The 14,132-nt window shown below is 45.1% G+C and overlaps 1 protein-coding gene across 1 annotated transcript in view; it reads left to right on the top strand.

Annotated features, from left to right (window-relative positions):
* The first annotated feature begins 10,531 nt into the window (after positions 1–10,531).
* TMEM30B (transmembrane protein 30B) overlaps positions 10,532–14,132 on the top strand; it is a 4,412-nt gene continuing 811 nt past the window's right edge. The window contains exons 1-2 of the mRNA XM_060788102.2: positions 10,532–10,674; positions 12,167–14,132. The exon at positions 12,167–14,132 is cut by the window's right edge and continues 811 nt beyond it. Of these exons, the coding sequence (XP_060644085.2) occupies positions 12,182–13,276 (1,095 nt within the window). The 5' untranslated portion in view covers positions 10,532–10,674; positions 12,167–12,181 and the 3' untranslated portion in view covers positions 13,277–14,132. The remainder of the gene's footprint in view (positions 10,675–12,166) is intronic.

The following is a 14,132-nucleotide window of genomic DNA, read 5'->3' as shown; positions in this document are numbered from 1 at the left end:
AGAGTAAAATAATAAATGTAATAATAATAATAATAGAGTAAAATAATAAATGTAATAATAACAATAATAGAGTAAAATAATAAATGAAACAATAACAATTAATAGAATAAAATAATAAATCTAACATCAATAATAAGGTAAAACAACAACAACAACAACAACAACGTAAAATAATAAATAACCTTGACTCGAGTATAAGCCAGGGGAGATTTTTTCAGCCTAAAAAAAGGACTGAAAAACTAGGCTTATACTCGAGTATATACAGTAACTCAAAACCACTGGATGAATTGACACCAAATTTGGACACAAGACACCTAACAGCCCAATGTATGTCCTTCACTCAAAAAAATTGATTTTGTCATTTGGGAGTTGTAGTTGCTGGGATTTATAGTTCACCTACAATCAAAGAGAATTCTGAACCCCACCAATTATGGAATTTAGCCAAACATGGCACACAGTTCTCCCATGACCAACAGAAAATACTGGAAGTGTTTGGTGGGCAATGTCCTTTGATTTTGGAGTTGTAGTTCACCTACAGCCAGAGATCACTGTGGACTCAAACAATGATGGATCTGGACCAAACTTTACACGAAGATTCAATATGCCCAAATGTGAACACTGGTGGAATTTGGGGAAAATAGAATCTTGACATTTGGGAGTTGTAGTTGCTGGGATTTATAGTTCGCTTACAATCAAAGAGAATTCTGAACCGCACCAATGATGGAATTTAACCAAACTTGGCACACAGTTCTCCCATGACCAACAGAAAATACTGGAAGGGTTTGGTGGGCAGTGTCCTTTGATTTTGGAGTTGTAGTTCACCTACAGCCAGAGATCACTGTGGACTCAAACAATGATGGATCTGGACCAAACTTTACACGGAGATTCAATATGCCAAAATGTGAACACTGGTGGAGTTTGGGGGAAATAGAATCTTGACATTTGGGAGTTGTAGCTGCTGGGATTTATAGTTCACCTGCAATCACAGAGCATTCTGAACCCCACCGACAATAGAATTGGGCCAAACTTCCCACACAGAACCCCCATGTTCTTTTTTATGGTCCCAAAACTACCCTTCGGGGCTGTATGACACCATATTTTACACCCTTACTGTTTTCTAATACACAAGACACCTAACAACCCAATGTATGTCCTTCACTCAAAAAAATTGATTTTGTCATTTGGGAGTTGTAGTTGCTGGGATTTATAGTTCACCTACAATCAAAGAGAATTCTGAACCCCACCAATTATGGAATTTAACCAAACTTGGCACACAGTTCTCCCATGACCAACAGAAAATACTGGAAGGGTTTGGTGGGCAGTGTCCTTTGATTTTGGAGTGGTAGTTCACCTACAGCCAGAGATCACTGTGGACTCAAACAATGATGGATCTGGATCAAACTCTACACGAATACTCAATAGGCCCAAATGTGAACACTGGTGGAGTTTGGGGGAAATAGAATCTTGACATTTGGGAGTTGTAGTTGCTGGGATTTATAGTTCACCTGCAATCACAGAGCATTCTGAACCCCACCAACAATAGAATTGGGCCAAACTTCCCACACAGAACACCCATGTTCTTTTTTATGGTCCCAAAACTACCCTTCGGGGCTGTATGGCACCATATTTTACACCCTTACTGTTTTCTAATAAACACTTTCTAGGAAACTAACATGACACAGAAAAGGTCTTGGGAATGTGTTTTGCTCAGTCTGGGTGGCTGTAACCTATTTAATGGTATTCAGTGACAAATACATGAGGTGGTAATTCTCTCGGACCAGACAGGCACCTCTTGCTTGATGGCGTGTCATGTGGTGCTCATCTTCTTGGCTGTATTGAAGCAAACAGACAACAAAGCAAGGCACCCAACCTGAATAACCAGACTGACACTTGGAAAGGAGGGTTCAGTTTTCCAGCATTCCCAGAGGTGCTTTCGTATCATCTATGCACAATGGCAGTGGTATGTAGGTAACCTACATGATTCCTATTAACAGTATTTAACATCTGATACCCTGACTTAGTTGTCAGTCCAGCTGACGCACATGTTCCTGGCACACAATCTTGCATTTTGTGCCTGGGGGAATCTTTTGTTGAGAGGTGATTAGATGTGCCTGATTGTTTACTCTCTGTTATTTTGCTGTTGTAATTTTAGAGTTTTTTTAAATATTGGTAGCCTGATTTTGTTCATTTTCATAGTTTCCTCCTTTCTGTTGAAATTGTCCACATGCTTGTGGATTTCAATACCTTCTCTGTGTAGCCTGGCATGGTGGTTGTTGGTGTGGTCCAGCATTTCTGTGTTCTCAAATAATGTGCTGTTTCCAGGTTGGTTCATCAGGTGCTCTGCTATGGCTGACTTCTCTGGTTGAAGTAGTCTGCAGTGCCTTTCATGTTCCTTGATGCGTGTCTGGGCAATGCTGCTGCGTTTGGTGGTCCCTATGTAGACTTGTCCACAGCTGCATGGTATATGATAGACTCCTGCACATCTAATCACCTCTCAACAAAAGATTCCCCCAGGCACTGCCAAGCCGTCAAATGCTAATTAAGGTGGTCGGTTGAAACATTCACACCTAGCTCCAGCAGACAAGAGTCCTTTGTCCCACCCTGGTCATTCCACAGATATATAAACCCACTTTCCTACTTCCAACAGATCTCAATACCTCTGAGGATGCTTGCCATAGATGCAGGCGAAACGTCAGGAGAAAATGCCTCCAGAACACGGAAAAACCTACAGCAACCTAGTGATTCCAGCCATGAAAGCCTTCAACAATATGTTATTGTCAGGCCCATAGCTAGCGAGGGGGGGGGGGGTTAGGGGTTCAACCCCCCCCCCCCCGAAATGTTTCAGATTTTTTTAAAAAACCTGGTTTACTCATGAATTTTAACTGGTTAACCCAATCCCCATGCTAAGTCTATGAGATGCAAAAAATCAAGAGTCCCTTCAGAACTGCAAGCACCGTCTCAAGCAAATATTAGCAATTTATTCACACTGTCATTAATTGTAGCAATAGCCGATGTAGTTGTTCTGGTACAGCTGTACCAGGAGCTCCAACTTTATTTGCTTTGTATTAAATGTTGGCTTGCAGTCCTAGGTTTCAGGGACTCTACAGATAGGCGGCTTCTTTGGTTGCAGTCATAGGGCAAGTCACCTGTCCATCATTGTTATGTTTTGGTTCCGCCCCTTGCTCAGGGCAATTGGGAAGGGAAGGGAGCCATTTTTAGTTAGTCTCAGCAAGGTAAGCTTATGTATAGGATGTGTGCAAGCTTCCCCTGTACAAAAGCTTCAACCCTTAAGACCTTCCGGGGGAGAAAGGTCTTAAGAGTCTCCAAAGAATTTCCAGGAAAACAGCCCTAAAGACCAAAGAACTCCAGCTGGAGAACATCTACTGCCTTGCTGATAGGTCCACTCGGCGTTCGAGATGCAGTTCGACCCGGTAGCGGAGCCCACATCAGTAAGGGTTAGATTACAGTCAGCCTGGGAGAAGTTACAAAGGGGATTTTCCTTTAAAGAAGAAGTTATTGAAGACAGTTGCCTGTCCTTCGTGGGCAAGATTAGGAATTCACCAGTTGCCTAAAAGCTTGGAATCATTTGCTTAACTTTACTGAAGACAAGAGAAGTTTCTGTTTGATTGTTCATTAATAAAAGACTTTGTTGTACTTCTCAAGCCATCTAAAGACTGTTTGTGGTGGAAACCTCTGAGAACTTCTTTTTAGGCCCCCTGGCTTCCCGCTGGGCAAAGGTTGCATATCCTGTTCTAAAGACAATTATTTACAGGCCCAGCGCGCGACAGAACAGTAGTGAAGCAACCAAGTTGGGGGGGCGGGGGATGTTGAATGCTCTCATTAAGGAGGCCAGACTTGGTGGAGGTGGTTGACAAGGGCGGAGCTGCAGGCTATTGAAGGCTGCTCTGCCCCCTGTTGTGCTCTTGGCTTCAGCGTGAGCTAGGAGGCAGGTTTCAACCCCCCCCCCCCCGCGAAAATTTCAAACCCCCCCCCCCGAAATTTCAACCCCTCCCAAAAAAAATTTCTGGCTATGGCCCTGGTTATTGTTGTTGTTACCAGTGCTGTGATCCTGCACAAACGAGTGGCATTGGCCTCCCCATTGTTATGCAACTAACCTGAGAAAGTGAAACCCAGAAGCGATCTGCTCTGTTGATGTTTAACTAGCGACTGGATTAGGAAAGCAGTTGCGAGACCCACAGAATGCCCAGCGTTGCCCAATGTTATAACAAAAGACAATTGCAAAACAAGGAAGTTAGGTAATGCCAAGCATTAACTGTGTGCATACACTCACACACAGTCTATGCTTACCACATGGTTGTTTATGTTAGTGCTGACAGCTATTGAAATACATTTAATAGCAGATTCGGACGAGAACTCTGGAGACTAAGGTTCAAATCCCTGCTCAGGCATAGCAACCTATTGGGTGACCTTGGGCAAGTCACACTCTCTCAGTTGCCATGGCTTAATCCTAGGGAATCCTGAAATTTGTATTCTGTTAAAGGAACACTAGTTACTCAATGTATTGTCGAAGGCTTTCATGGCTGGAATCACCAGGTTCTTGTGGGTTTTTTCGGGCCATAGGGCCATGTTCTAGAGGCATTTCTCCTGACGTTTCGCCTGCATCTATGGCAAGCATCCTCAGAGGTAGTGAGGTCTGTAGGAATTAGGACAATGGGTTTATATATCTGTGGAATGGCTGGGGTGGGGCAAAGAGCTCTTCTCTGCTGGAGCTAGGTGTGAATGTTTCAACTGACCACCTTCATTAGCATTTGAAGGCCTGGCTGAGCCTGGGAAAATGTTCTGTTGAGAGGTGTTAAGATGTGCCTGGTTGTTTCCTCTCTGCTGTTTTGCTGTGTCCAGGCTGGTTCATCAGGTGCTCTGCTATGGCTGACTTCTCTGGTTGAAGTAGTCTGCAGTGCCTTTCATGTTCCTTGATTCGTGTTTGGGCAATGCTGCGTTTGGTTGTCCCACCATGTCAGACTACACAGAGAAGCCATTGAAATCTACAAGCATGTGGACAATTTCAACAGAAAGGAAGAGACCATGAAAATGAACAAAATCTGGCTACCAGTACTAAAAAAACTCTGAAATTACAACAGCAAAACAGCAGAGAGGAAACAACCAGGCACATCTTAACACCTCTCAACAAAAGATTTTCCCAGGCTCAGCCAGGCCTTCAAATGCTAATGAAGTTGAAACATCCACACCTAGCTCCTTGCCCCACCCCAGCCATTCCACAGATATATAAACCCATTGTCCTAATTCCAACAGACCTCACTACCTCTGAGGATGCTTGCCATAGATGCAGGCAAAACGTCAGGAGAAATGCCTCTAGAACATGGCCCTATAGCCCAAAAAACCCCACAAGAACCTACTAGTTACTCACATTAGTGCTCTCTGGAGGCTTCTTCTTTGGAGGCTTTTAAGCAGAGGCTGGATGGCCATCTGTCAGGGGTGCTTTGAATGTGATTTTCCTGCTTCTTAGCAGGGGGTTGGACTGAATGACCCACGAGGTGTCTTCCAACTAATTTCAACTCCAACAACATTTATATGCCACCCTTCTCACCCCCAAAGGGACACAGAGTGGCTTACAAATAATATGTAAATACAATATATTATATTATTACCACAGCACAATATTAGTATTATATATTACTATATTGTACTATACCATTATACTGTAATATTATTAGTAATATTATATGTAATATAAAATATATAATTATAATATCGTATTGTTATTATTCTTCTGCAGTTTGAAAACATGCAAATGTGAGTAGATCAATAGGTACCGCTCCAGCAGAAAGGTAATGGCACTCCATGCAGTCATGCTGGCCGCATGACCTTGGAGGTGTCTAAGGACAACGCCAGCTCTTCGGCTTAGAAATGGAGATAGCACCAACTGCCAGAGTTGAACACGACTGGACTTAATATCAAGGGAAAACCTTTATCTATTATTGTTAGTATTATATTGTATCACATTATAATATTATCAATATTATATTACATTATATTATATTATATCATATGGTTGTGAAATCGAGGTGGAATTTAAAAGGGTCTGGCCCTGAAGGAGAGACCCTGCGGCCCCACCAAAGAGGGATCGCTACAGTGGTGAGCAAAGAGAAGCCCAATCTAAAAGGTTTTTCCTAAATTCCCAAAAGAAATCTCACCAAAGTTGAAGGAAGCACCACTGAGATGATTTTATTGCGATTCAGCTGAAAAGGATGCAAAGCACGCAGCAATATTTTGCCAAGCTAAGCATGCATGAGTACAAATAAAAGCCATTTTAATAGAAAAACAGAGTTGTCTGGTTTGAATCTCCCGCTCCCCGCCAATCACCGACTGGAAGGTGATTGGCTGGCGCTTCAACAGCTGGGAGGAGGCTCGGCCACCCCTCAAACGCCTGGGCCAATCACAAGGCTTCTGCTGCCTTGGCGCTTCAGCGAATCAGGAGAGAGGGAGGCGGGACAAGGAAATACAATGCATTCTTGAGTGGATTATGGAAATTCAGGAAATGTCCAAGGGGCCGGCGAGTCCTAAAGGCCTACAAGCTAGCCTTCTATTGTTCTTTGAGTAGTTCTAATAAACATTGATGTTGGCGATACTGCCATAGAAGTTCAAGAGAGCACATAAGTGTAAAGGGAGGTGGTTTCTCAGTAATAAATGTGCTACTTTCTGCTATATATGAAACCTAGGGCATAAAACCTTGATTACATGTACACACTATCTAACATGTTGTTGTTAGTGTCTTGGCAAATTGACCAAGGCTTAACCCTTATTATCCAGTCTGGTGTCCTTGTCCTTAGCAAAACTATAAGTTACTATCTATTAAGGGGGGGTAGGGGTCATGTTCGACTTCAGTTGTATGATTCTATGGTAAGCATCACACAAAACTACAAAAATCCAGGATTCCATTAAGTAGAGTTAGGACAGGGTTGTTGTAGGTTTTTTCGGGCTATATGGGCATGGTCTAGAGCAGTGGTTCTCAACCTGGGGGTCGGGACCCCTAAGGGGGTCACGAGGGGGTTTCAGAGGGGTCACCAAAGACCATCCAAAAACATAGTATTTTCTGTTGGTCATAGGGGTTCCATGTGGGAAGTTTGGCCCAATTCTATCATTGGTGGGGATCAGAATGATCTTTCATTGTAGGTGAACTATAAATCCCAACAACTACAACTCCCAAAAGTCAAGGTCTGTTTTCTCCAAACTCCATTAGTGTTCACATTTGGGCATATTGAGAATTCATGCCAAGTTTGACCCAGATCCATCATTGTTTGAGTCCACAGTGCTCTCTGGATGTAGGTGAACTACAACTTCAAAACTCAAGGTCAATACCCACCAAACCCTTCCAGTATTTTCTGTTGGTCAAGGGAGTTCTGTATGGCAAGTTTAGTTCAATTCCATCATGGGTGGAGTTCGGAATGCTCTCTGATTGTAGATGAACTATAAATCCCAGCAACTACAACTCCCAAATGACAACATCACCAACCTCACCAGTATTCACGTTTGGGTGTATTGGGTATTTGTGCCAAATTTGGTCCAGTGAATGAAAATACATCTTGCATATCAGATATTTACTATTCATAACATAAGCAAAATGACAATTATGAAGTAGCAACAAAACTAATGTTATGGTTGGGGGTCACCAAAACATGAGGAAGTGTATTAAGGGGTCGTGGCATTAGGAAGGTTGAGAAACACTGGTCTAGAGGCATTCTCTCCTGAGGTTTGGCCTACATTTATGGCAAGCATCCTCAGAGGCAGTGAGGATGCTTGCCATAGATGCAGGCGAAACGTCAGGAGAGAATGCCTCTAGACCATGGCCATATAGCCCGAAAAAACCTACAACAACCCGGAGTTAGGACAATTAATGAGTTATGAAACTTATATAACAGTGAGGCTGAGAGTGTGTGACTTGCCCAACCGTCAACTCGTTGCACCAAGCTGCCTCCCCAAAGGTTGAGATACACCGCTGGATTCCAGACGTTGATGTAAATCATAAATAGGGCATTGAACTAGGTTGGGGTAGCCAACTTATGGCTCTCTGGAGGCTTTTGGACTGTAATCCCCATTTGCCAATTTCAAGAGATGATGGGAGTTGGAATCCTCTGGCATCAGAAGGGATATAGATGACACATTCCTTGATCCAAATCCACTTTAAGAGGGAGCCTTCCTGATTCTGCTTATAAGTGATCGAAGATAATGTTGAAATGCCAAGGTGCTTTCCAAGCAATGCAGTAAAGCCCCAAGTCAATACATTTTCCTTCCAGAGCATTTCAACAAAGGAAGGGACTTTCCCAAGTCCAGCATTCAATCTTCTAATTTTGGAGCATGCTGAGAGCCTTTCCTTTTTGAAACGAGAAGGATTCAGCGAAGCAGGAAGCAGGAAAGGGTATGTTTTTAGGACAGGAAACGCGTAATGCCCATTATAGTGGGGTGGAGAGCAAAAGGCAACGACTAAGAACTCATAAATTAACTCAAAATCTGAGTCAGTGTGCAAAGGAAGGAATCCTCAAAAGGATGGTTATGCCATAATACACTTTCTTGAACATAAAAACAAGTGTAGCATTCATGACTAAAATGTGAAATTTTCCAATGGAAAGCCACAGGCTGCATCATTCCCAGAAACAGAAACAAATTGAGAAATTGACACTAGAAATGGTCACATGGCTGCTTAGTATTGTCATGCAGTTTGTTGGGAGGTGGTGGTCGGGCATCCGGACAACATGGCCAGTCCAGCGGAGTTGATGGCGGAGGACCATCGCTTCAATGCTGGTGGTCTTTGCTTCTTCCAGCACGCTGGCGTTTGTCCACTTGTCTTCCCAAGAGTTTTGCAGGATTTTTCGGAGGCAACGCTGATGGAATCGTTCCAGGAGCTGCATGTGACGTCTGTAGACTGTCCACGTCTCGCAGGCATAGAGCAGGGTTGGGAGGACAATAGCTTTATAAACAAAGATCTTGGTCTCCTCACGGTTGTCCCGGTCCTCAAACACTCTCTGCTTCATTCGGAAAAAAGCTGCAGTCGCAGAGCTCAGGTGGTGGTGTATTTCAGTGTCAATGTTGACTTTTGTGAAGAGGTGGCTGCCAAGGAAGCCAATGTGGCCAGTCCAGTAGAATAGAAGGTGGAGGAGCATCACTGCAATGCTGGTGGTCATTGCTTCTTCCAGCATGATGACATTTGCTTTTCTGTCTTCCCAAGAAATTTGCAGGATTTTTCAGAGGTAACGCTGATGGAATCGTTCCAGGAGTTAAGTGTGACGTCTGTAGACAGTCCACATCTCGCAGGCATATAGCAGATTTGGGAGGGCAATAGCTTTAAAAACCAGCACCTTGTTATCCCTACGGATGTCTCGGTCCTCAAACACTCCCTGCTTCATTTGGAAAAATGCTGCACTCGCAGAGCTCAGGCGGTGTTGAATTCAAGTGTCAATGCTGACTTTGGTGGAGAGGTGGCTGCCAAGGGAGCAGAATGAGCTTTATAAACAAGCACCTTGTTATCCCTACGGATGTCCCGGTCCTCAAACACTCTCTGCTTCATTCGGAAAAATGCTGCACTCGTAGAGCTCAGGCGATGTTGTATTTCAGTGTCAATGTTGACTTTGGTGAAGAGGTGGCTGCCAAGGGAACGGAAATAGCTTTATAAACAAGCCCTTTGGTATCCCTGCAGATGTCCCGGTCCTCAAACATTCTCTGCTTCATTCGGAAAAATGCTGCACTCGCAGAGCTCAGGTGGTGTTGTATTTCAGTGTCAATGTTGACTTTGGTGGAGAGGTGGCTGCCAAGGGAGCGGAAATGGACAACATTTTCTAATGTTACACCATTAAGCTGTATTTTTTGGCATTGGGGAGGGATTGGCTGGTGACTGATGGAAGAGCACTTTGGTTTTCTCGAAGTTTAATGACAGGCTGAGCTTCTTGTATGCTTCTGCGAAGGTGTTTAGAGTTGCTCTATTCCAAACTCAAGAACGGAAACGGAATGTTGGTGGACCGGAAAAGAGATTGAAAGACGGGCTCAAAGCCAACCTTAAAAACTCTGGCATAGATATTGAGAACTGGGAAGCCCTGGCCCTTGAGCGCTGCAGCTGGAGGTCAGCTGTGACCAGCAGTGCTGCAGAATTTGAAGAGGCACGAATAGAGGGTGAAAGGGAGAAGCGTGCCAAGAGGAAGGCGCGTCAAGCCAACCCCGACTGAGACCGCCTTCTACCTGGAAACCAATGCCCTCACTGCGGGAGAAGATGCAGATCAAGAATAGGGCTCCACTAGAACGCTGACTTTGGAAGACCATCCTACTCGGACATCCTTAAAAAATTATAATAATAATCCAGTTCAGAGCAGAGCATCTGAATTGTGTATGGCAGTGTGGAAGGGGCCTTTGATGCAGTTCCTATATACAACATGGTGTTGAGATGGTTTGGGAGGAGTTTCACCTGGCTGCACCTTTCTGTCTTCCCTCCTTCCCTGCACCTGCTCATGAAACCACAGTCCTGCCTGACTGCGCATGCACCCTCTGCTGCAGAGGGGAGGGGCGAGGCAGTCCAGGTGAGAGTTACCTGAAAGGCGGAAAGAGCACTTTCCCCCTCCTTTCCCCGCTTTGCTCCATGGGAGTTGGACTTGGTTGAGTGGGCTCTTCCCTCTCACTTTCTATCTCAGGCAAGAGTTGCAACACCAACAGGTAAGAGGACAGGTAAGGCGGTGGGCTACCTATGGCTCAGGTACTGAGCTAAAAGGAAGGAGGAAGGGAGGAAGTCTTACCTTAACCAACCCAGCCAGCCCTCAAATCAACCCAGGTGGCCCTTTTCCTCCTTTCCTGCTCACCTGCCACAAAGGTGATCCAATCAGAGAGTCCTAGCGTTGGAAGAAAACCCCAAAGGCCACCCAGACCATTCTTCCCAGCAGGAAGAACACCATCCAAGCCCTCCCCACAGACAGACATCCAACCTCTTTGAACAGACTCATATCAAAAGCATGTTCCACTTGCTATACAGATTTGAACGTAAGGAAGAGCTGTCTGCAAAATATGAATACCTAGCTTGTTTTGTTTCCGTCTTTTGATGTTATGAAGGGACCCATTAGAAATGGGTGCAGATCCATGGCTGATGGAGTTGGTGGTAGTCTCTGGACGTGGGTGAAGGTACTGCAAATCCCATCATCCGTGGTCCATTATACCCCAAATCACACCAGGATGTAAAGTGGGTCCTGGGAGGTCTGTGGGCCAAATTTGGTCCATATCTATGGATGATAGTGTTTGCAGTAGTCTCTGGATGTGAGTTTTGATACTGCAGATCCCATCATCTGTGGTCCACCCTCCCCCAAACCTCACCACGACATAAAGCGAGTCACTGAGAATCTGTGTCCCAAGTTTGGACCATATCCATGGCTAATGGGATTTGCAGTTGTATCTGGATGTGGGTGAAGGTACTGCAAATCCCATCAGCCATGGTCCATTATATCCTAAACCGCACCAGTACATAAAGTGTCCCAAGTTTTGTCCATATCCATGGCTGATGGGATTTCCACTAGTCTACATTCAGACAGGTAAACTGGGCCGGAACCGCTTAGGGTTTTATAACTAACATATTATATTATATTATATTATATTATATTATATTATATTATATTATATTATATTACAGTGTTCTCTTGCTACTTCGCGGTTCGCTTTTAGCGGACTCACTTTTCGCGGTTTTTCAATAAATATTTAAAATATATATTGCGGTATTTTTGCTGTTTCACAGGTTTTCGCCACTGCTGCTTTCCCTCCTCAGTCCTCCCCCCCCCCCTCCAGCCTTGAAGGGCCTTCCTTCCTTCCTTCCTTCGCAGCCACCGCACTTACAGGGAGGCAGGAGAGGGGAGTCGTGGGTAGGGGGGAGAAGGAGAAGGAAGAGGAGAAGTACGCGGTAAAACAAAAACAATGTTTATTTGAAGTTTATAAAAACTTTAAAAAGTGTATAACTACTAAAATAATATATAAATATTAAAATAATATTTAAATAAATATAGCCTCCCTACTTTGCGGATTTTCACTTATTGCGGGTTGTCCTGGAACGTAAGTGAGAGAACATTGTATATTATATCATAACTAACATATTATATATTTCCTTTATTTTTCATTCTTTCTTTTCTTTCCCCCCCTTTCCTTTATGTTCTGAAACTGAAATAAAAAGGAAGAACTGTCCGCCATGGCTTCAGGCTCATACAACCTCAGCAGCAGAGGCGGCACTGCTATCCCTGAGTCAGACCCGGCAAAAAATCGTCCCGACAACACGGCCTTCACCCAGCAACGCCTTCCGGCTTGGCAGCCACTGCTTTCAGCAGGTACGGTGCTGCCGCTCTTCTTGGTCTTGGGCATGGCCTTCCTGGCCATCGGCTTGGGCCTCCACTTCTCATCGGAGAACATCCAGGAGCTGGAACTGGACTACACCGGGGCGCCGGGCTCCGAAGGCATCTCCAACTGTTCCCGCTGTGCCAACCTGAGTGCCCACCCGGCTCACGGTCCTTGTGTCTGTGGGATTCGCTTCATCCTGCCAGTGGACTTCCCGGCCCCTGTCTGCCTCTACTACCAGCTCTCCAACTACTACCAGAACAACCGGCGCTATAGTGTCTCCCGGGACAATGAGCAGCTCAGCGGTGATGCCTGGGCACTCCTCAACCCTATCACGGAGTGCGAGCCCTACCAGAAGAACGGTAGTGGCATCCCCATCGCACCCTGCGGCTCCATCGCCAACAGCCTCTTCAACGATACCTTTGTTCTCTACCGTGATCTCAGCGATGGCACTTTGGAGCCCGTGGACATGGATAAGCGGGGCATCTCCTGGTGGACCGACACCAACGTTATGTTCCGGAATCCGGAGCCGGTCAACAAGAGCCTGGCGTTGGCCTTCAAGGGCACCGCAAAGCCTCCCTTCTGGCCTTACCCAGCCTACAAGCTGGGCAACGTCAACACCAGCGGTGTCGGCTTTGTCAACGAGCACTTTGTGGTCTGGATGCGCACGGCTGCCTTGCCCACGTTCCGGAAGCTCTACTCCCGCATCCACCGCGGTAATTTCTCAACGGTGCTGCCCCGTGGCACCTACTACCTCAACATCACCTACAATTACCCTGTCCTCTCGTTCAACGGCTCCAAGAAGATCATCTTAAGCACCTTGTCCTGGATGGGCGGCAAGAATTCCTTCCTGGGCATCACCTACCTCGTCTGCGGCACCCTCTGCATCATCACCGGTGTGGTCATGTTGGTGGTCCACTTCAAGTTTCGGCACCTGAATGAGGAAGATTGATCGATGGAGAGGAGACTGGCAGACCTGTGCGACGGAGCTTTCCTGTGAATCAATCAATTCTTACCTCTAATCTATCAAATCTGAAGGAGATGAACAAGAAGGGAAGGAAACCGTTCTCATTTCGTCTGACTCAAAATTAATGGCTCAGGTTGAAAGCAGGGTGGGATGTGTTGCATGCCACCAACTCTTTGGGTCAAAGATGGCCAATGCCGCATGGTTGGCTTTCCATCTCACCAGTACAATGGTATCTCTAATATAAATTGGCACAATCAAGGTTTGTTTTTGGGGATTTGTTTGTGGAATATTCTCAAGCTGTGGATGGGTGAATCCATGTGAATGGAGGGCCGGCCGTACATAGAAAATTCTGTATTCAGATATCTGCGCAATGTGCAGCACACTGTTTTCGTAGCACGCTTCAGAAGTGATTGTGTCAACTGAGCATCATTTTAAAGTGTCATTACACATCATTTCATAGAATCATAGAATCAAAGAATTGGAAGAGACCTCATGGGCCATCCTGTCCAACCCCCTGCCTAGAAGCAGGAATATTGCATTCAAAGCATCCCTGACAGATGGCCATCCAACCTCTGTTTAAAAGCTTCCAAAGAAGGAGCCTCCACCACACTCCAGGGCAGAGAGTTCCACTGCTGAACGGCTCTCACAGTCAGGAAGTTCTTCCTAATGTTCAGATGAGCTTTGTAGTCATTTCTTGCCTTGGGTCCTTAGATGACAGGTGCAACAGTCTTCACCACACCTTTGTAGTCTGTTTACATGTGGCTTTGTGGCACAGAAGCTATTTTCTGTGCTAACAATGTATGTCTTGCATCGTATATTTTGTCCAAGAAACATGGTCATG

This window comes from Anolis sagrei, chromosome 8, assembly GCF_037176765.1.
Source record: "Anolis sagrei isolate rAnoSag1 chromosome 8, rAnoSag1.mat, whole genome shotgun sequence".
Lineage (NCBI taxonomy): Eukaryota > Metazoa > Chordata > Lepidosauria > Squamata > Dactyloidae > Anolis > Anolis sagrei.
The sequence above is the reverse complement of the archived record's forward strand: the minus strand, read 5'-3'. Positions and strand labels throughout refer to the sequence as shown.